We start from the raw sequence: 20565 nt of genomic DNA, 5'->3' as shown, positions 1-20565 counted from the left end.
CATCAGATCCAGTCCCAGGGAAAGACCTCCCCCACTGGTCCTCCCAAACCTGCCAACAAACTGGACAACATGCTGGGCAGCCTGCAGTCCGACCTCAACAGGCTTGGAGTTCAGACAGTGGCTAAAGGTGTCTGTGGAGCCTGCAAGAAACCCATCGTAGGCCAGGTGATGATAACACTGAATCCTGCACATACAAGTCAATACACATTCAAACAAATCTTCAGTCATTGCACAAACTGAATGTAAACTTTGGTTTAACAAGTAAAAAAACATTTGGAATACCAAGCACTTTTATTTAAAAAAATCTGATTTTAAGCCTTTTTTGTGTTGAGGATGTGATTTGAAGGAATATTTGACTCCAGATTACTTTTCTGAGGTTGAAGGGCTTGGTCATCATATCTCAGGCTGTGCTGATGTCTAAAGGCTCGGGCCAGTCAATCTATCAATATTTCAGCTTTTATTTTATTGGCAGCTGTTAAGTGGAGGAATATAAAACCTGACGCTTCTATTCTGTGTTTTGTTACATTTACCTACCTTCTAACTTTGAGACTTTAAAGAAGCACAGACATATTTCTTTCTAATAAATGGACTGGGGTTATTTTGAATGTATAAACATAAATGTTTGAAAAATGTAAAAAAAAATTGTATGACATCTGCACCTGCTGCTGTTTGCAGTATCTCCTCTGCTTCTTGCATGCAAGGCTGCATTGATTTTCTCTGCTGAGCTAGTTTTTCCCCCTCAGAAGCTCATTTTAATTTAATGTGCTGTGTCCCCACACCAGGTGGTGACAGCCATGGGCAGAACGTGGCACCCCGAGCACTTTGTGTGCACCCACTGCCAGGAGGAGATAGGCTCCAGGAACTTCTTTGAGCGGGACGGGCAGCCTTACTGTGAGAAGGACTACCATAACCTGTTCTCACCACGATGCCACTACTGTAATGGACCCATACTGGATGTTAGTAATGCATACATTAACACACACACACACACACACACACACACACACACACACACACACACACACACACACACACACACACATATACACATACATTAGCATGTGTACCATGGGGGGGCTGGATAATGATATTTATTTATTCATAACTTAATGGATTAAGGCCTTCCTGGAAAAATCACTACATGTCGGAAATTGCATTTATTTCTCAAGCAGACATTGACAGCTTATTAGAGAGTCAAACACACACACACACACACAATCCAAGAGGCTGTAGAACGGAAGGACTTCTATTTGCTTTGTACATGCTGACTGGGTAAGTTATGTCCATCGCAATGCATCTGACTCTCCTCTCTCAATGCTCAGCCTTGCCCTCAGTGACACACTCCCATTGGGGGTTTTCAGCATGCACGCACGTGCGCATGCACGTACACACAGTGCCTGGAAGTAGGGAAGGAACTAGACACTGGGCAGTAACCTTGGGAAAGACCAACATGTGTCACTACCAAGGTTTCCAAGTTTGTTTGTTCTCTCTGTCTGTCTGTTTGTCCGTCCATCTGACATCCTCTTTAAATTTCTAAATAAAGAAAATCATAAAATACTTTTAATGTTGGACACTATATAGATAATCATGTTTATGTTCCATAGTGATTGATTGTGAATTGCTCAGTTGTTTAAAAACTGTGCACCCTGATTTTCTGATTTACTTGGTTGATGCTCATTAACATGTTGCATTTCAAATTTAGTTGTTCTATATCGATGAATAAAGATGATGAATGTTTAAATTTGCCCCCCACCCACCAAAAGAACCCCTACTGTTTATTACTGCACCCCCTGGTGGCACAGCCAAGAATCCCATGTGCTCTCACACAGTGGGGTAGTTACAGTGGTTCACAGTAAGTCATTCTTGCCCTGCTGCAGAAACCGAGCGTGCTTTGAAATCATATGTCAAGTCAAATGTATTTTTATATCCTAGAATCACAATCCCAATTTACCTTATGGGGCTTTACAAATCAGCATATGACACCGTCTTTGCTCAGACCCTCGATGAGTGAGTTTATCAGTGGAAAACATGTTCTAGCAGTCGTAACATTCCAGCATCTCCCACGCTGCCCCTGTGGACTCTGACTGCCCTCTGCTGGCCTCTGACTTTCTGATGTTATACTCTCTCAGATAATAACAATCATACATGATTATACAACATGAGGAACCCCCTTTTCCCTTACTGTTTATGGCCACACCTTTAAGCAGAAATTGAATGACTGACCATTTGGCTGTCCTTTGTTTCGCAGAAAGTGGTGACTGCTTTGGACAAGACTTGGCATCCAGAGCACTTCTTCTGTGCCCAGTGCGGATCCTTTTTCGGACCAGAGGGTACAAACTGCTCATAAATTAATAACACAACACCTGTCTTTCTTTGGAAAAAAAAGCAGTGTTGCATTTTTGCTACGAAAGGAAGCTTACAGAGTGCACCGCTGTGCATCTTTGCTGCCCTCTAGGTTTCCATGAGAAGGATGGGAAGGCGTTCTGCAGAAAGGACTACTTTGACATGTTTGCCCCAAAATGTGGTGGCTGTGCCCGCGCCATCCTGGAGAACTACATCTCAGCTCTCAACTCACTCTGGCACCCTGAGTGCTTCGTCTGCAGGGTGAGTCACTCGCCTCTATCCGTAATGAGCCTCAACAATTTGTCGACCCATCATCATAAATTCTCCCTCCTTTCTTCCGATTTTCCAGGAGTGCTTCACACCTTTCATTAACGGCAGCTTCTTTGACCACGACGGCCAGCCGTACTGCGAGGCGCACTACCACGAGCGGCGTGGCTCGCTGTGCTCCGGCTGCCAGAAGCCCATCACCGGCCGCTGCATCACTGCCATGGGCAAGAAGTTCCACCCGGAGCACTTTGTGTGTGCTTTCTGTCTGAAGCAGCTGAACAAAGGCACCTTCAAAGAGCAGAATGATAAGCCCTACTGCCAAGGCTGCTTCATCAAACTCTTCAGTTAGACTGTGTGTTTGAGTACAAATGTGTGTACACGCGTCTTATACGTTATTAACATGTCTGAATGCACGTGTGGATGTGTGTGCCATCACGTGTCTAGCATGTATTAGTCAATGAAGTGTTTTTTCAGACTGAGGGCGTTGATGTGCTGGTGGATGACATCAGAAGGGTGAGGAATGTGTCTGACTTTTATTGACACTGAAGGGACTTCCCTGGATATCCAACCTCTCAGGCTTGGCACTTCACACTTTTGCTAAAGACATTTTTAAACAGAGCCCAAAGAGATTTTTATTTACAAAACAGAGTAGAGAGTTTTTTCTTCCAGTGTGCAGCAAAGAATAATTTCCCCTTGTGCGTGTGTACATATATAATCACATGATGGTCAAGTTAGGAGCCCTGATTTGTAAATGATTTTATTCCCCCATCGCAGGGCTAGACCTTGCACCATATGGTGGTTTTATGCAGATGTCAGACAACTGCTTGATTGCATGGACCATGGAGAGTTTTAAAATATGTTGAGTGTTGAATACCCTGTGCTTGGCCAATGAGTGTAATCTATGAAAAAGATGTATTTTTCTAGCTTTTGAGGTGCCATTTAAAATAACCATCAAATACTCGAAATGTACACAGATACAGACTCACACTGAACCCCTCGGTCCTCGTCTCTTCTTAAAACAAAAAACAAACAAACAAACAAAAAAAACAGTTCAAACCCACCGCACACTCCAACCACAGATCTCTTGACGAGACCGTCTTAAGGTGCATTTTACAGGAGTCGGCAAAATATTAGCCAGTCCTTATTTTTCTACTGTTGTACTATGAAAATGTTTTCTCAGTTTCAGCGAACATTACAGTCACATCTGTGCCCTTTTAACTTTTATGAAAAAATTCCTGTAGCAACTTGGAACTCTGTTTTTACTTTCCCGCTGCACAGTGTGTGTTGTGTCAGTTACATTCAAATAAAAGTTAAATGTTTGCCGCTCATAATGAAAGTAGGTCAATAAGAATATGTGTACTTTGCTTAATTTTGAACTGAGGGTGTAATTTGAAAACAAGCCAAAATAAAGCTGATGTTACTGCTGATCATCATCACGCAGATTTAAATCAGAAGAATTTAATTAAGTATAAATAATTACTCAGTTCAGCATTGTTTCCATGTCTCACCATTGCCTCTCCTGTGACTCTTATCATTGTATTAAAATCTAACAATATGGCTGTTTCAAGATTTAATAATGTGGTTTTGCATTTGGATTAGATGCATGCTTTCTTTTATCTGGAGTTTTTCTCAGCACTTGCTGCCAGTCGCCGTTACAATCAGAATCTGAATTTGTATACCTGTAATATGCTCGACTTTGTGACAGAACTGTGTTTTGTCGCTGTTTTGATGAAAATACATATATATATATATATTTTTGAGCCATTCGTGCTCACACTGATATGCAAAGAGCTGGCTCTATTGGCATGTAGGCTAATAACCGTAGTTTTGCCCCTACTCACACAACATGTACCAGCTTGGATTCCAGTGTGTCAGACTTCCAAACGCAGTCCTGATTATTTTCATTATGAGTCATGAGCGATGATCACGCTGTCTGAGTTGATATCAGAGCTTGGATCACTGATGGGAGCTGTATGTCAGTGTCAGCTGGTCAGGAATCAGAATGCACCGTATCAGGGCCGAGCCTTTAGCAAAATCTGTAATGACTCCTGTATCTTTATTTTATTTGCAGCTCTTTTTTGCCACTTCTTTGAGACAATGTGTGATTTTATTTTATTTGTTCTTGTCTTTCATTTTGATCACTAGGTGTGTGAGGAGTAAATAGACGGTATCCACATTAAGATTATTTTTACTATGAGATGTTTGCTCTTGTGCCAAATGTGTCAATGCAATAAGGTCTTATACACTGTGGAGTTCTCAACCTTTCCTGTGATTTGACTCTTTGTGGGGCTGAACTCTGGGAGAGGCTTCATCTGCTGGGGTGCATGTTAAAAGTTTACACTGTATTAGACGAGCCGAGGAGAAGCCTTGTGCACTGAGTCATTCAGCGGACAGTATAGTGTACACTCGTAGCTGATTCAGATTCACAGGAAGTAGCAGGGGAAGATGAACAGGAGCTGTGAGTTTATTTCTTTCCCCATGTATATTTATCTGCTTATAGTTTTTGCTTCTCTCAAAGATTTCATGGAAATATAAGAATCAAAGCCTTTTATTGTTAATGAGATTAAGTGAACTTTGTAAATGGAGACATTCATGTGATCTTTTACCAATTGAATTTTCTCTTGAGCCACAAGTTTTACTGGCTCTTTGTTTGGGTGGGGTGTAAGCCTGTATGGGTCCTGATTACTGACTGATTATTATAACTGCTGCAAATAAAATAAGTACTTTATTTCTGACATTGCTGTGTCTGAAAGGTGTTTTTTTTTCCTTCTTCCTCCTTTGTTGGTTTGTTTTAACTTTTCAGTATTTTGCATCAAACGAGATGTGTGGCACACAAGATTTTCATGATACATTCAAACACACAGAGCAAAGTCATATGCTCAATTTGAAAAAATATTCTTAGGATTGTAGCAAACAGTTTACAAAAGATCTTGTGATATTTCCAAAATTGATTCATCTGATGATTATTAACATGAACCAAGAGCTGGAACCCCAAACGTTAAACACATTTTGCTTGAAAATGACAACTAATCACTGCAGCTCAACTGGTAAAGTTGGCCAGCTCAAAGACAGGGATTCAATACATCTGATAAAAACAAGGACAAGACAACACATTTCTCTGGCGTGGAGAGGTTGTCACCTGAAGTCTGTGCTGTGTGAGAGCCCGGAGCTTTCCGGTCAGCTCAGAGAGGTTCGGGCGATTGTCAAGAATCTCCAAGTATTCCAGATCCTGCAGCTGGTGCAGCTGTAAGAAATCTTCCTCCGGTACATGTTCGTGGCGAAGTTTGAGACTTTTGAGCTTTGGAAAAAGTTGTGGGATCTGAGCTGTGCGAGCTGCCAGATGTGAGGGCCAGAGGTCTATGTGAAGGTGCAGGAGATTTGGTACCTGCCCTACCACAGCTGCCATGTCCTCGGAGGATAATCCTCCAACACACAGTGTGAGGCTGGTCACTGTGGCTGGAATGGCCGTGACGTACTTCTTAAGAGGCGGGCCCTTGACGATGACCAGGGTTGACAGCTGAGGGAGGTCACTCAGCCATGTTTCCAGGTGACACCCGGGGAAAGGCCATCTTTCTGGGACGTGATGCGAGTGGCTGTAGAAAACAGCGAGACGCTTCAGGCGAGGCATCAGCCTCATTGCATCTTTAGGGAATAAATGATCCATGCAGTCAATAAGCTCCAAACTGGACAAGGGTGGGGCACCAGCTTTTAAGGGTCCTGGGTTGGGTCTGGGAAAACTGAAGAGGCTGTTCAGTATGGACAGTGAGAGATGCTTCAGCTTAGGCAGGCAGCTAAGTATGGAGTGAATCATCGAAATGGTCTCTCCAATGATGCCCACGTGATGACAGACCAGAGATGTAAGATTTGTGAACCGGGTGACCGCAGAGACGAAGCTACCCATGGAAGTGTTGGGGAACAGAACGTCACACATGCTGAGGTGGGTGAGCTGCTGGGGGTGGCACACCATGGACACATCCAGCATAACAAGGGAGGAGCTGCTTCTGATAGCCAGACGTTTTAACTGAGGAAAGTCCTTTAAGCAGTCGAAGCTCACCTGGGAGCAGTGGTCTATCACCACCGTGGTGAGGGCGGGGAGGGACAGGGCGAGCCGTTTCCAGTTCTTAGCTTTGCTGCTCTTCATCACCACGCTGGTGACTTTCCTGCGGCGAAGAGTGGACCAGAACTGACTGTTGTAAGCGGGGTGTCGAAAATCCAGAACTACCGACCAGTCTTTCCAGAGAGAGCCGTGGTCGACAAGTTTTTTGAAACACTTGCAGGATGCCCGGACGCTGGTCTTGTCTGCCGCTGACAGATACCCAAAAACGTGGTTCCACACTTCGGCCGGAAGCAGCAGATCCGGCTGTGCCATCATTTACTCTGCTATCGAGAGTGTTGGCTAATTTGCCAACACCGCCATTAATTGTGCCAATTGTAGTTGTAAGTGAACGACTGGTCGACCTGGTCGACAAACACAAACATCTGTCTTCACATCAAGTTTGTCACTTGATGTTGACACCGGATTCACTTGTTAAAGCGTTAGCTTTAGCGATGTTCTTCTTATTGGTGGTAGTGTGGCAACAGAGGTGATAGGCACAGCAACCATCCAATAGCTGTATAGCTGACGCCCATCACTCCATCGTGATTGGTCACTCTTGTCACATATATTCTACTCGCGGCCATTCTCTTCCTCTTTCTTTCACGCGACCCTCGTGTACTAGGTAAGGATATTCCGTCTGTCTTTGAGAAAACGAAAAGCCGGTTGTTTAGTTCAGTTATACCAAAGTAGGTATTTGGATTAATGTTGTAACCGCTTACAGCACAGAAACATGTGTTTTGTGTCCTGTAAAAGTGCGGGGACGTCTCTTAAGCGAGCGCGGCCTGTTAAGCTATTGCTAGCCTGGTATTAGCCGGCTAACGTTAGCTGTGGAGCGCATGTCAGTCTGCGCCATCATGACTGTACCTTGATTTTTGTAAAGTAAAATCTACTTTTCTTTTGTTCTAGGTACAACCTTGTCTTTAAACCAGCTGTTTAAGCGATCCTTGGAAGCACTGCAAAGATGCCCAGGGAAGACAGGGCCACGTGGAAGTCCAACTATTTTATGAAAATCATCGTAAGTAGGACTTGACTTGCGTAAGTTTATATTTACAAATATCCAACCCATTTAATGTATATTTAAGCCTCTAAAAATGGATTATTTTTTTACTGACATACTTTATTTTGTATTCTTTTAGCAACTTCTGGATGATTATCCAAAATGCTTCATTGTGGGTGCAGACAATGTGGGCTCCAAGCAGATGCAGACCATCCGTCTGTCCCTGCGCGACAAGGCTGTCGTGCTCATGGGGAAAAACACCATGATGCGCAAAGCCATCCGCGGGCATCTGGAGAACAACCCAGCCTTGGAGAAGTGAGTAGTTTTCTCCACTTGTGCTTTCTTGAGCCATGAGTTTGGGAAGTGCAGGATAAGTTACAATGCAGCTAGTTTGGTGCTGCTTTGTCGTTCCCCCTGCAAACATTAACCTGTTTCCTCGCTATACCTGTCGTCATCGTCCTTTGACTGCCAGGCACGTAAGGTTTCAGACACTGAAACTTGACTTCTCTGGTAAACTGTAGACTTGCTCATGTCTCTAACAGTCACTCTGTGATTTTTACAGGCTCCTGCCCCACATTAAAGGAAATGTGGGATTTGTCTTCACCAAGGAGGATCTCACTGAGATCAGGGACCTGCTGCTGGCAAACAAGGTGAGAATCCTGACAAATCTGACTACAGAAGTGCAAATGCCTGGTGCAACTAGCTGATGTTTCAGTCTACTCCATACAACTCATTACTACATCAACAAATTAAGTTATTGTGTTAATGGTTGAATGCATGTGGCCACAACTAGTCTGGTTAATTGACAAAATGTGTTTTGCCTCTCTATTCTGGTTGAAATTAGAGGTTCTTTTTTCTTTGCACATTTCTGGTGATAGTGCCACACTACATCTCCAATTACTGAACACATCACCCTGGATTTAAAATGCTGCAAGTCTGAATTGACTGCATTAGTTTTGAGTAACTATAAACTTCTATTCAACCTGGTCGATGTGCAGGATAAGTTACAATGCAGCTTGTGCAGTACTGCGTTGTCGTTCCCCCTGCAAACATTAACCTGTTTCCTCGCTATACCTGTCATGTCATCATCCTTTGACTGCCAGGCACGTAAGGTTTCAGACAGTGAATTACAAACTATTTGAGTCTTGGGCAGCCCTGTCAAGTGAAGTACTTTGCTAAATTGATGCACTCTCTATACCCCCAGGTACCCGCAGCTGCCCGTGCTGGAGCCATCGCCCCTTGTAATGTGACTGTACCTGCCCAGAACACTGGTCTGGGTCCTGAGAAGACCTCTTTCTTCCAGGCTCTGGGTATCACCACCAAGATCTCTAGGGGAACCATTGAAATCTTGGTAAGTTTACCCTTGCCTTGTGTTTTTAAATGAAAGCTAGTTTCAGATGTATTCAGTGAAACGCATGTGTCAAAATGAATGCATGTATGAGATTTGGTAAGTAATGAGCATTTCTCTCCCCAGAGTGATGTCAGTCTGATCAAGACCAATGACAAGGTTGGTGCCAGCGAGGCCACGCTCCTCAACATGCTGAACATCTCACCCTTCTCGTACGGACTCATCATCCAGCAGGTGTATGACAATGGCAGTGTTTACAGTCCTGAGGTGCTTGACATCACAGAGGCTTCCCTGCATGCCAGATTCCTGGAGGTGAGATGCTGTGCACATAAACACTACTAATAAAAAGGGAAGTTCTCATGGATCACTTTGTCAGTGTGTTGCTGAAATTGCTCATGACAAATCTTTATGCTTTTATTCAGGGTGTGAGGAACATCGCTAGCGTGTGTCTTGAGATTGGTTACCCCACTTTGGCTTCTGTGCCCCACTCTGTCATCAATGGCTACAAGAGAGTCCTGGCTGTCGCTGTGGAGACGGACTACTCCTTCCCCCTGGCAGACAAGGTATGGATGTCAAACATGTTATCCCATTGGTTAACCTGTATGATGGGTAGCACAGCAGTTATTGCATGGATTAAACAAAGGGCAACACCTGGTCTCAGATGGCCCCTCAGTGTCTACTAGTTGTACTAGAATGCTTTAGTCAGCCTCAATTCTTAGTCCTCTGATAAAACAACTTGTAAATTAAAAATATCATACCCTTTTGTCCCTGCAGGTCAAGGCCTTCCTGGCTGACCCATCTGCTTTTGCTGCTGTCGCAGCACCTGCAGCTGCTGCAGAGTCTGCTGCAGCCCCAGCTGCTGCTAAGGAGGAGGCTAAGGAAGAGTCTGAGGAATCAGATGACGACATGGGCTTTGGTCTGTTCGACTAATCCAAATACAGCGAACAGAACTATGAATCAAATGAGACCTTGATTCAATAAAAAACCTTAAACTACATATGCCTTGTGTGAATGTCTTTTGCAATAAGTGATGTTTGTCTGAAGTGGATATTAGAATCTAGTGCTAAAATGTGAGCTGCTCAGGGTTTCCCTAGTTGCAGATTCCCACGTGTATCTAAAGACTCCGTGGAGACAGTATTGTCTGTACAGGAAATGACGTTCCATTTTACGTCAAACACACCCTTTGGTGGGACTCCAGACTTCCTATTTGGGTGTGTCTGCCTTCAAAGTAAAAAGTCACAATATATTGTTTGCTAATTACACATGGATGTCTATTGCGATTTGTAGTGATTTAAGAAACTGCGTATTTCTTTTGTAGGAAATGCTATACTACAGGTGATGGTCAAATAAACATCTCACTCTTCAGTGAATCTTTTACATTTAGATCATTTTTGACAGTTGATTTAGGCTGATATTGCGCGCCTTCGATAAAACCAACCTTTGCTACATGATATTCAATATAAAGTGTTAACAACTTTCACTCCGATATGGTCCCGAATGTTGGCATGCATGAAATATATACATAATTGTTCACATTTTAATACTTTGGTTCAAAATACACTTACTCTGAAAACAATAAGCCGGAAGTCGCGCGGGGCTAACGGCAGGCTACATGCGCAGCAGCTTCGGGGGAATCGTCCACTATGGCTGAGGTAAAGATTTTTGGGTCCTTTTTTTCGTCTTTAAAGGCTGACATGTAACTGGATGCCTGTACCGTTAACATGTTTATGGTAATTTATTGATTTAGGTGACGATAAATGCTAACATATACGTACTTTCCAGGGGCGTTGATGGGTTGGCAAACGTAAGCTAACGTGTTGTTACCTAGCTTGTTGGCTAACGTTACCTCATATCATAAGCAGATCGTAGAACGGTGTTATATAATTTGATACAAGGACCGTCGGCGACATGGTTTACATAACAAAGGTTGTACTTGTCATCTAATCAGAAGAATGTATGACCTTAGATTTGGCAAAGTCAGCTGTTAGCCAAGTTAACGTAATTGGCTAACAGCTACACATTAAAAGAACGAGAGATTTAACGTTACCTCTCCCTAGTTGAAGTGTAGGTAACTTGCAGTAGGTGCTACTGTTACAACTCTACAAACAGATAATCGTCATGAAGGACAGTCACCTAAACTCAGATTCCGTGTCCAGACCCACAGCTTACAGGACCTCCAGCAGCCAGCTGTCTCCTCCAAAGTGTTCATCCAGAGAGACTACAGCTCAGGAACCATCTGCAAGTTCCAGACCAAGTTCCCCTCTGAACTTGAGTCAAGGGTGTGTACAGTGTTTTAATGGATGTTATGATTGTTGTCATGAAAATTGTGACTAATGTCTAAATCTTTGTGTTGTTACAGCTTGACAAACAGCAGTTTGAGGAGACAATTCTGGCTCTAAACAACCTGTATGCAGAAGCAGAGAAATTAGGGGGAAAGTCTTATTTGGAGGGCTGCCTGGCTTGTCTAACCGCCTATACAATCTTTCTCTGTATGGAGACACACTATGAAAAGGTAAAACTCGTATTAAGAAAAAATCCTCAAATACCTCTTATAATATCAAGGTTTAAAGAATATAAAGTCTTAGCCACACTAAAATAGGATGAATCTTTACTTCTGCTTTAAATCAACAATTGCACACAGAGCTTTACCAGAAAAGCCACTGAACACATTCCATCACAATTTTAACAATGTGGTATAAAAAAAATAATACTTTCAGTACTATCAAGTGCAGATATTGTATCGATTTAAACAGATGGTATGGAAAAAGTAGAAGGATCGACAGTTTTGCCGTTCTTTGGTGTGTTAGACAGATTCACATATCACTGTATATCTTAAAATCTGTCTGTCTGTCTGTGCTCAGGTGTTAAAGAAGATTGCCAGGTACATCAAGGACCAGAATGAGAAGGTATATGCTCCCAGGGGCTTGCTGTTGACTGACCCCATAGAAAGAGGCCTGAGAGTTGTATCCTTGCCCTGGATAATGTTTTCATGAATTTAATTATCAGCATTATAAATATGCAAGCCATGTTGTCTAAAGAGTATGTCTGTTTATTGTTGATATTTTTTTATTTCCATGACTGCACATAATCACGTGTTTCCTGTTGGTTTTAACCAGAATTTAGCCAGAATTGTTCAGGATCAAGTCTGTAGCTCATCACACCGTGTGTGGACATAAGGCAGTAAACACTGGGGTAGAAAAGTAAACACTGGTAGGTATAGATAATGCCCCACCCAACTATAGATAGTTCCACCTACATGCTTGGCAAACTTATTCTTTGATGTAGGGATCAATTTACACACCATCTCTGAAGTCTCTCTACCCAACCTTAAAATGTATTGTTATCCTACAGTTTTCGTTGTACATTTTGCCATAGTCAAGTAAATTCTTTTTAATTATTAAAATTAGAAAATGTTCATGTATCACTGTGTATTTCCCTTAACTTGCTCTCTTTTAGGTTGAAATAACCATTTTTGAAGACAGAAGTATTGGCTCTGGAAGATAAAGAAACTTTGGGGGTATGGAGTTCTTCTGATGTATTTTGTCCTAAACACTGGACCTCTGACGCAAGTAATCAGAATTTTATTCAGGAGTTTCCCCATAATGTCAGACATGAAGCCCATCTGTTAGCTGCGGTCAAACTGATCTCTGTTGACCTTTTTTATTGCATCATTTACTACCATCTAGCCAAAACATACAAAACGGCTGTAACACTGAGAGCTCGACTGTTTGTACCCAATGCTTTTTCTTGATGCTAAAACAATTTTCTTCTGTCTTTCTACCTCACTGAATAGGTTGACCGACTCTTCATCTGTTTGGTGGCATGTATTCAGATGTCCTGCTTCACCTGAATGGATGTATATAATTTTGATCTGATCCTTTTCTCTGTTATTTATAAGTACTTTACTGTCACCCTATCCATATATGTTTGTAAGTGTGTTTTCATGTCTTTTTATACATGCAGAGACGTTAAAATCAGGTCCTAGTTGATCAAGACCAGTGTTAAAGAATAGTGCCATTGTGTTTACTGCAACTCTCTGACCATGGTAAATATAAGTGATTTGACTTGCGTATTGTTTTGCAAATAATATCAAGTCAAATAATGTGTGGTCGTGAAGATTTGTTAAAGAAATAGGTCGGGGTGGAGCTGGTTGCTGCCTTTGTTGAGGCAAATGTTTTCTTACCTGTGCATGAATGTGACTGTTGGAGGGGAAATCATGTCGTGTGAAACACGTAGAAAGTTCTGAAATTGAGTTTTTTTGTGTCCTCAAAGATGGAGCATGTTTACCGTTATCACAAAATAATGACATGATCTAGTACATTATGAGGAATATCCATCTCTGCCGTGTCATAGTACAATTGCACCAAGTCTCCCAAATTATATTCATAATATAGTCCTGTTAACCTGTTTCTCATAAGATTTACTATCTGTAATGCGATTGTCATCCACCTTTTCATTGTCATCAAACACCACAGAAACCTTAAACACTCTGAACTCCACAGATGATCGCTATAGTCGGTGTTTGATACAACTGTTGTACTTTTCTTACAAATATTGTTCTGTTTTATCTAAATAAATATCCTTTTCCTGAAATCTGCAGGGCTCCTTGTGTTTGACCTTATTCCAATATCTATATTTTTCTATTTTCCATATATGCAGAAGACTGTAGTATTGTGTGTGGACAATGGATTTCAAAACCGCGGTTTGGTTTTTCAATAATAATTACAAATCACGTACAAACACTACATTTGTATTCTATGCAGTGTGCCATAGCTAGATTTGGAAGAACGCCCGTTTTATTCTGAAATAACCAAGCCGGAAGTTGAGCTACCCCCCGAAACATCTGCTTCCGGTGGTTAAAAAAAAAAATTATAGCTAGCTGCGGAACCACTGATGCCTGTTACTTTTAACGAAGTCAACTTAGCTCCTGTGAGCACGGCATCGCGTAAAGATAACCCCATGTCAAATTAGTACACTTTAACCATAACGGTAAGCGCAGTTTTGCTAAAGTCCGGTATACTGACAGCTACCATACTTGCGTCAATGTTAACCCAAGTCGGCTAGCTTGGCTGTAAGTTGCGCATGTATAGTTTCAGGAAATGAAAACACACTGTAACCAGCTAGCTTTCTGTTTTACGTTGCCCCAATTTACGTACTTACTGTTACTTTGGCTTACCTTTCTATACATTGTTGTGAGCTAGCGTTACGGTGACAGTGAATTTGCCTTTGTGACGGTTTTTTTTTTTTTTTTTTTTTTTTACCGGTAAAGCTAACAGAACCTAGGTTTCTGATAATATGTAATAACTTCCACACACTGTCCACAGGAGCCGTCCTTCTCTGTCCACCCTGGCGTCTCCTTGTATCGATGGACTATAACGGTTATCTCCCAAAACAAATATGTCAGTTCCTGCATCAAGTCAAGGATGAGCTGGAAACATACCAAAAGAAGAGCAATCGCACGCGGTAAGGATACTTCAGAACCCATAATGACGCTGTAAATCTTTTTCACCAGATTTAGGAAGTGATTGTTTTGTAATATGCTTGTGTGTTGCTGGCCGTGTCTATTCTCACTGCACTTTAAAAGAAAAAAAAATTCTGCTATTCACAAAACAGGTTCTTGTCATTAGAATGCAGATATTGTATACAGCTGCATTGAAGCCTGAGCTGTGGTTGCCTTTGTACTGTCAAAAGAAAATATGGCGTTACTGTCTTTCCCCTTCATGCCCTGTCTCTGTCCAGTGTCCTCCTGTTCCCCGCTCTACCCAGCAGACTGCGATATCTGATTCACAACCATGTAGAGGACCTACCTGAGCTCACCACCTTCTCAGTAGGGGAGAGCTGGTGCCGTAGGGTGGTGGTGTGCCACTCTGAGCTCAGGTACTGAACGTTGACTGAAAGTTGGCTTAGAGATCATCTTCACAGTGTTTCACAAACTTGTCACAAACTTAAATCTATCTTTGAACTTTTGATATATGCGAAACTGACTTCCAATTAGGTGGATGCATTCAACCTTCAGATGTTGGACTCAGAGATTCCAGTCATCAATAGTGTTTTAAACAGGTTTAACTAATAAGACTGAAAGAAATCCCTGTTTTTTAGTGCAGGATGTTGGATTTAAAAGAAGAAAGGTCTTAAAGTAATCGATTTCAGAATACTGTTTTAACACAAAGGGGAGTGCACAGACAAACATACCATGCACAGGTTGCGACAAGCTTTGAAAGTTATGTTTTAGATAATGTAGCTTGAATATTCACAGATTTTAGTGCAATAACCATCTTTACTGTCTTACATTGTATGTGCACTACGCCAGTTGTGTGGCAAAATAAGATGCGGTCTTTGTTGTTTTTCCTCAGTCTCTGATTCTTCAGTTTAGTTGTGTATTATGTCTCTTATTTTCCTATGTAAAAGCATTTGTATCTTTTTGTAGGGATGAAGAAGAGGAAGACATTGACTCAGAGACGAACAGCAGCAGATATGAAGAGCCCCTAAGCAGTAGAAGTAGGGAGGAGCTGGGTGGAGGCCATGCCAAGCGTAAACCTGCAATCGCATCCCGAAGCCGAGGGCCTAAGAGGCCAGACAAACCCCTCTACATGCCCCGAGCTGCGCGGGACAGACTGTCCTTACAGAACTCCCACAGACCCTCAGGAGACCATGAGTTACCCAGTCCCGTCGCAAGTAGCATTAGCTGCATCAGTTCATCTGACTCTTGTTACTGTCCCGAAACTACAGAAAACACAAAGACCACATCCAGACAGGAAAGTCTCCCCAGTGTAACGGACGCTATCCCCAACCATATCGGTGACAGTCCAGAGGTTTGTCCTCAGGGACTGCACGAAGCTGAACCCTCGGTCTGTGACGAGACTACTTCCTGTTTTGCTGACATGACTTTGGAGGAGGATGAGAACGATGAGGAAGATCTCGACAGTGTGGCATTCAGGAATTTAACTGAAGAGGTAACTCTATGCATGGTTTTGATGGCAGGATTATTATAATGTGTTTTTTTCCCATGTATCAATAACCACCTCTTACCATCAGGGTATATTTCATTGGTCTGTACTGTTTTTTGGATTAGCCCTGTTATTACATTTACCTCTTTGATGATTAAGCCACATTAGCACCCTCAATTTTAAACAGTTGTTTGTGTTTGTCCTATCAGATCAAGGCCCACCTGAAAGAGGCAGTGACTGTTTCCATCGAGCAAGTTCACAATGACTACTCCTTGTATGTGAACGAGCGCATCAATATCAACCCGGATGAGTTTCGCCATGTGATCGAGATTTATGACTTCCCTATACTGTTTAAAACGGATAATCTCCTGGACGCTTTCACAGAGTACAGGTGCAAGTCCTTTGGGTTTGAGTTTCTTCATATCTCCATTCCTAAAAGTTTTGTAATTTATGGTTTAGATGCATTTCTATGGAAACTTTTAGAGGCATATGAGGAAACAATCCATTTTCAAAGAAAACGAGTGGAGACGTTTATTTTTATTTATTTTAGTTATTTTATATTTTATTAAGTTTTTTTGTGGTTTTTTTGGTCCCTGTCAGGATCATTTTTGTAAAAAGAAAATGTTAGTGTTTGTTTTTGTATTACTCATTTTGGCCACAAGAGGGTGAAGTTCACAACTACCTGTTCTAACTGTTCTTAATAGAAATGAAAACATTCATGTTTTCTTCCAGGTTTCTTCTTAGTTTTCTTAAATAATCTCAAACAACTGATCTTCATAAAGTGCACCTCTGTCTGTCTCAGTGATGGTGGAATGAAGATCAAGTGGATTGACAACACACATGCCCTGGGGGTTTTCTCCAGTGAGTCGGCAGGTAAGAGTCCTTGTTGCACAATAAATGTGATCCTGGGATTTAAGGAAAAGATGAATGAAAATGTACTAATATATGACAATGTTATCTGCAGCGATTCAAGCCCTCTCCATCTGCCATCCACTGCTTAAGACAAGAGCACTGGCTGAAGGGAGTAAAAAAGCCAAAGCCAAGGCCATGAGATGTTCAGGTAGGTGATTCATGTAGCTTAATTGAGCCTTGTAGCTACTTTAAATAATCAGCATGTTGAAGTTTGGGAGATTATATCCTAATTATGTTAATATCTTGGAGCCTTTTTGTGGTAACATGTATTTAGTCTGAGATTTAGTTTTCCGTTTCAACCCTGGCCGATGTGGATGTTTCTGTAATGCGCTCCAGAGTTTATCCAGCCGGTGAAGGAGCGCCCGAGGACGGACTGTGCTGTTGCCCAGAGGATGGTGACCAGAGCCCTGGGACTGCAGGGACGAAGCAGAGTGCAGCGATATTAAAGGGAATTGATCACGCTGTCAGCCAGTGCAGGTGAACAGACTAATGCGTTTCAGGTCCACATAGTAAACACTGCAGATGGCTTTCTTGGAATAATTGGAATGTAATTCATTTTCCTTGGCCTTAAAGTCAGCCTGTGTTCCACTGTTACTATAATTTTTCTTGGCACGGAAAAGTTGGCAAGGCTTTACGTTCTGGGCTGCCTTGCCTGCTAATCACAATCTGGGGTTTTTGTCATATTTACTTAGGCAACACTGGTATGTCTTTGTTACTGCTATGTGTCTTTTCACTTTTATCCTGGGTTCATTTGAAAGTACTTGTACATACACAAACATCATAAAAATGGTTCTGGGATCTACTTAGAACATTTTTTATTTGAAAAATGTTATGCTCATCCACATTCATCCATGCATACAAAATAAAAACAGTCAGGCAGCAAGCAACAAGTACCCTTTTAAAATGAAGGATCTTTCAATTTGTTACATAAAGAACAACTAATTTACAGAACGAGGAGGCATTTTCACACACATTTGTGGCATTTACAGTACATCCACAATGTAATTGTAGTCCCTGACAGTAATGATGTATCAAAGCTCAGACAGTGAGAAAAAAGCCGAGGAGATGCACAGATCATAAAGGTAAATGTGTGTCTGCTGTAGCTACCAAGAAAAAAACTCAATAAATAATACAGTTTTAAAAGTGAGCTCAAGTATGTGGAACATAAATCCAGAGAGATAAAAAGCACTTTCTCACTCCGCTTAGTTCTGACAATATATGATGGAAAATCTTAACTAGGAAACAAAGCCAGTTATCTGTTGTCATGAATGTATTCAACACTGGAGGGTTTCTGACAGACAATGTAAAAATATATCCAACGTTTGGCAGCCTATATATAAAATGTGACTTTTTGTAGAAAGTTAAATACAGTTTTTATAAAAACATGAGTCATTTGAATTGTCAGTTCTGTCTTTGACATTGATTGAGACATTGTCATTGGCAGTAATTAAAATAATGCACTGTATTTGATTTCAGTATCTAGTTCAAGCCTTTAAATAACCAATACTGTGGAAGTTAATTTGACCTAAACACACCCCTGTCAATTAATCTATTTTTTAGAAAAACATACAGTGCACGAATCAGTTGTAGCACCAGATCTGGCAGTAGTAGTATTTTCATTCATCCCAAGAAAATTCAACAGGGCTGAGGTCTGATCGAATGGTTTTTGGTTTTAAACTTCAGCTAAGAAGACTACTGTTGGCACATTTAATTTAATTTATTTGGCTGCAACACTCCCTGACATCTCTCCCCATAAGCACCAAGTCAAACCCTTCATTTCACTGATGAAGGCACTAAGAGATAGGAACACTTTATACAGCTGAATGTGGTTAATAGATTTGGTAAGCAAGCAGTTCATTTTCCCGTTAAATTATTGTCCTTTGTACCAGTTGAGCCCTGAACTCAACAACAATCCAGCACTGCTCCGAGGAAGCACAGCAGTGCAGCTCCCTCTAGTGGTTGTCAAATATTATTTTAAACTTCCCCAATGTCTGTCCGACTGCGTTGTCCGTCTTGCGTGGTCTACCTGTGAGAGAGCTGGTTTGTCAGCAATCCAGGGAATGTTTCCTCTGTGTCAGAACCCAGTGTGCCACCTGTGAAGCCAGACAGGGAAATGGTGATGAAGACCAGAGACCAGAATGCAAATTAAATGCTGAAAGATAGTGCTAATGATAAAATGGCACCATCTGAGCAAAATCTGTAACAACACACAATAACTAACCCTGTTGTGATGAGGTGACCAGAAGTGTCACAACTTGAAAAACATTTGTGATTTATTGACAATAAAGGAAAGATTTATTTTGTGCCATCTTATAATACAATACCTGTCGTCATATCACCTAATGCTCTTTCTGTTTTCTACAGGAAGGTCCAGCTGAGGTCTGCCTCCTTTTACTGGCTCTACTCTGCCACGAACGGCTAGCTAGGCTACCGTCCAGAGCCGTCTGCCTCCTTCACTGATTGGTAACAGGTTTTCATGGCAAAGGAGGAGACTGGCCAGAATTTCCTGCACCAAATCAACATCCACCCTGCTGAAGTGTCCTTGAGCAAGACACTGAATTATCAGCCTCAAAGCTGCTGTTCCATCGCTGTACCTAACCCCTTTGAACATTCTTAATATGGACATATCTGATGCACACAATGATCTCAATTGACAAAAGGGACTGGAGAAGCTCATAGCTTATTTTGATTTGGTTGCATGTTGCCTTGAAACTCAAGTGTGTTTCAAGTGTGTTCATTTTCCTGGTAGGGAAATTAAGCTTCCCTGTTGCCCCGGTGAAACAGGATTGGTTGCACAATTCTACATTAAGTTCTTCTAACTTCAAGTAATGTTGAATTCTTCCACAGTTTAATTCTCAGGTTTTGTTAAATAAATCTCTTAAATCTTGCGTTGTATTCACAACTAGAATTTTCTATGGAGTGCACAAGTTTAACTGACGAAAGAAATGTTGATCTATTGACAGAATCGGATCTGTTAGAGATATAACACTAAGTACTGTTTTCGAAAGCCAGCAATTAAATTGAGAGACCGTTGTAAAGAAATCACATGTAACAGCAGTGTTATACTGGACTCAATGGATGTTTTTAATGTTTTAGTCAATTTTAAAACTTTGTTTTATATTTTGTAAAAAAACAAAAAAAAGCAAAAAAAAAAAAAAAAAAAGCATGATGTTCAGTTGTTCTTAGTATTTATTGTTTTCCTCAAATAACAAAACGTCTTTAGGGATGTTGCCAGGCAAAGTGTATCTCTCACTAACTATACGCAATGAGAAAAAACTAGATCTCAGAAGTCTATGATCAACTAATGTTTGTGCTTTGGAAACATGGAATGTTAGGTCCTCCGTACCTGTTTCTATATTGTTATGTTGTTATACATTAAACACAAATCTTAACTCTGTAAAGACGGTGTCCAAAATAGATGATGCTGAGTATTTTATTTTTGTCTTACTGAAATGGGATGTTTCCTTGAAATGATCTTTTGTGCCTGATATGAGAGTGATGGGACTTGTTCTGTGGTATGTCTCTATGTCATCACCTAAAGACAGGGCACATGTTAAAGGAAAATTCTGAATAAATGAGTGGAGAAACACCAATCATGACTCTGTTATACTGTTGGGGGCATTTTGCAGGAATATTTTGGATCCATCTGTCGCCT

General features: G+C 41.4%; 5 protein-coding genes across 9 annotated transcripts in view; 4 read left to right on the top strand and 1 right to left on the bottom strand.

The window, feature by feature from the left end:
- Window positions 1–5345, top strand: part of LOC119021404 (paxillin-like) — a 28947-nt gene extending 23602 nt beyond the window's left edge. For both annotated transcript variants that reach the window (XM_037101681.1, XM_037101682.1), the window contains exons 7-11: window positions 7–165; window positions 783–956; window positions 2249–2330; window positions 2456–2604; window positions 2693–5345. In XM_037101681.1, coding sequence (XP_036957576.1) covers window positions 7–165; window positions 783–956; window positions 2249–2330; window positions 2456–2604; window positions 2693–2959 — 831 coding nt within the window. In that variant the 3' untranslated portion in view covers window positions 2960–5345. The remainder of the gene's footprint in view (window positions 1–6; window positions 166–782; window positions 957–2248; window positions 2331–2455; window positions 2605–2692) is intronic.
- A 1933-nt stretch (window positions 5346–7278) lies between these two features.
- Window positions 7279–10048, top strand: rplp0 (ribosomal protein, large, P0). Of its 2 annotated transcripts, XM_037101684.1 has the most exons (8): window positions 7279–7328; window positions 7613–7721; window positions 7843–8018; window positions 8266–8353; window positions 8908–9054; window positions 9178–9363; window positions 9474–9614; window positions 9826–10048. In XM_037101684.1, exons 2-8 carry the CDS (start codon window positions 7668–7670, stop codon window positions 9979–9981), a joined length of 948 nt encoding a protein of 315 aa, XP_036957579.1. In that variant the 5' UTR covers window positions 7279–7328; window positions 7613–7667; the 3' UTR covers window positions 9982–10048. The 2 variants fall into 2 exon arrangements, with proteins under 2 accessions (XP_036957579.1, XP_036957580.1); XM_037101685.1 differs by lacking the exon at window positions 7279–7328 and having other exon boundaries at window positions 7625–7741.
- Window positions 10049–10557: 509 nt separating this feature from the next.
- Window positions 10558–13644, top strand: golga7 (golgin A7). Of its 2 annotated transcripts, none has more exons than XR_005075554.1 (6): window positions 10558–10703; window positions 11208–11330; window positions 11411–11563; window positions 11913–12014; window positions 12508–12620; window positions 12845–13644. XR_005075554.1 is itself a non-coding variant. In XM_037101687.1 (6 exons), the coding sequence occupies exons 1-5, from the start codon at window positions 10695–10697 to the stop codon at window positions 12553–12555; spliced, it is 435 nt and encodes a 144-aa protein (XP_036957582.1). In that variant the 5' UTR covers window positions 10558–10694; the 3' UTR covers window positions 12556–12568; window positions 12845–13644. The 2 variants fall into 2 exon arrangements, 1 of the variants encoding a protein (XP_036957582.1); XM_037101687.1 differs by having other exon boundaries at window positions 12508–12568.
- A 237-nt stretch (window positions 13645–13881) lies between these two features.
- On the top strand, window positions 13882–20503 carry r3hcc1 (R3H domain and coiled-coil containing 1). The gene is made up of 9 exons (XM_037101683.1): window positions 13882–14040; window positions 14376–14514; window positions 14791–14928; window positions 15479–16004; window positions 16208–16389; window positions 16801–16871; window positions 16963–17058; window positions 17247–17387; window positions 19275–20503. Exons 2-8 carry the CDS (start codon window positions 14417–14419, stop codon window positions 17354–17356), a joined length of 1221 nt encoding a protein of 406 aa, XP_036957578.1. The 5' UTR covers window positions 13882–14040; window positions 14376–14416; the 3' UTR covers window positions 17357–17387; window positions 19275–20503.
- Window positions 17709–20565, bottom strand: part of LOC119021402 (lysyl oxidase homolog 2A-like) — a 29029-nt gene continuing 26172 nt past the window's right edge. For both annotated transcript variants that reach the window (XM_037101678.1, XM_037101677.1), the window contains exon 14: window positions 17709–19003. In XM_037101678.1, the coding sequence (XP_036957573.1) occupies window positions 18933–19003 (71 nt within the window). In that variant the 3' untranslated portion in view covers window positions 17709–18932. The remainder of the gene's footprint in view (window positions 19004–20565) is intronic.

Source organism: Acanthopagrus latus, chromosome 6 (assembly GCF_904848185.1).
Source record: "Acanthopagrus latus isolate v.2019 chromosome 6, fAcaLat1.1, whole genome shotgun sequence".
Classification (NCBI taxonomy): Eukaryota; Metazoa; Chordata; class Actinopteri; order Spariformes; family Sparidae; genus Acanthopagrus; species Acanthopagrus latus.
The sequence above is the reverse complement of the archived record's forward strand: the minus strand, read 5'-3'. Positions and strand labels throughout refer to the sequence as shown.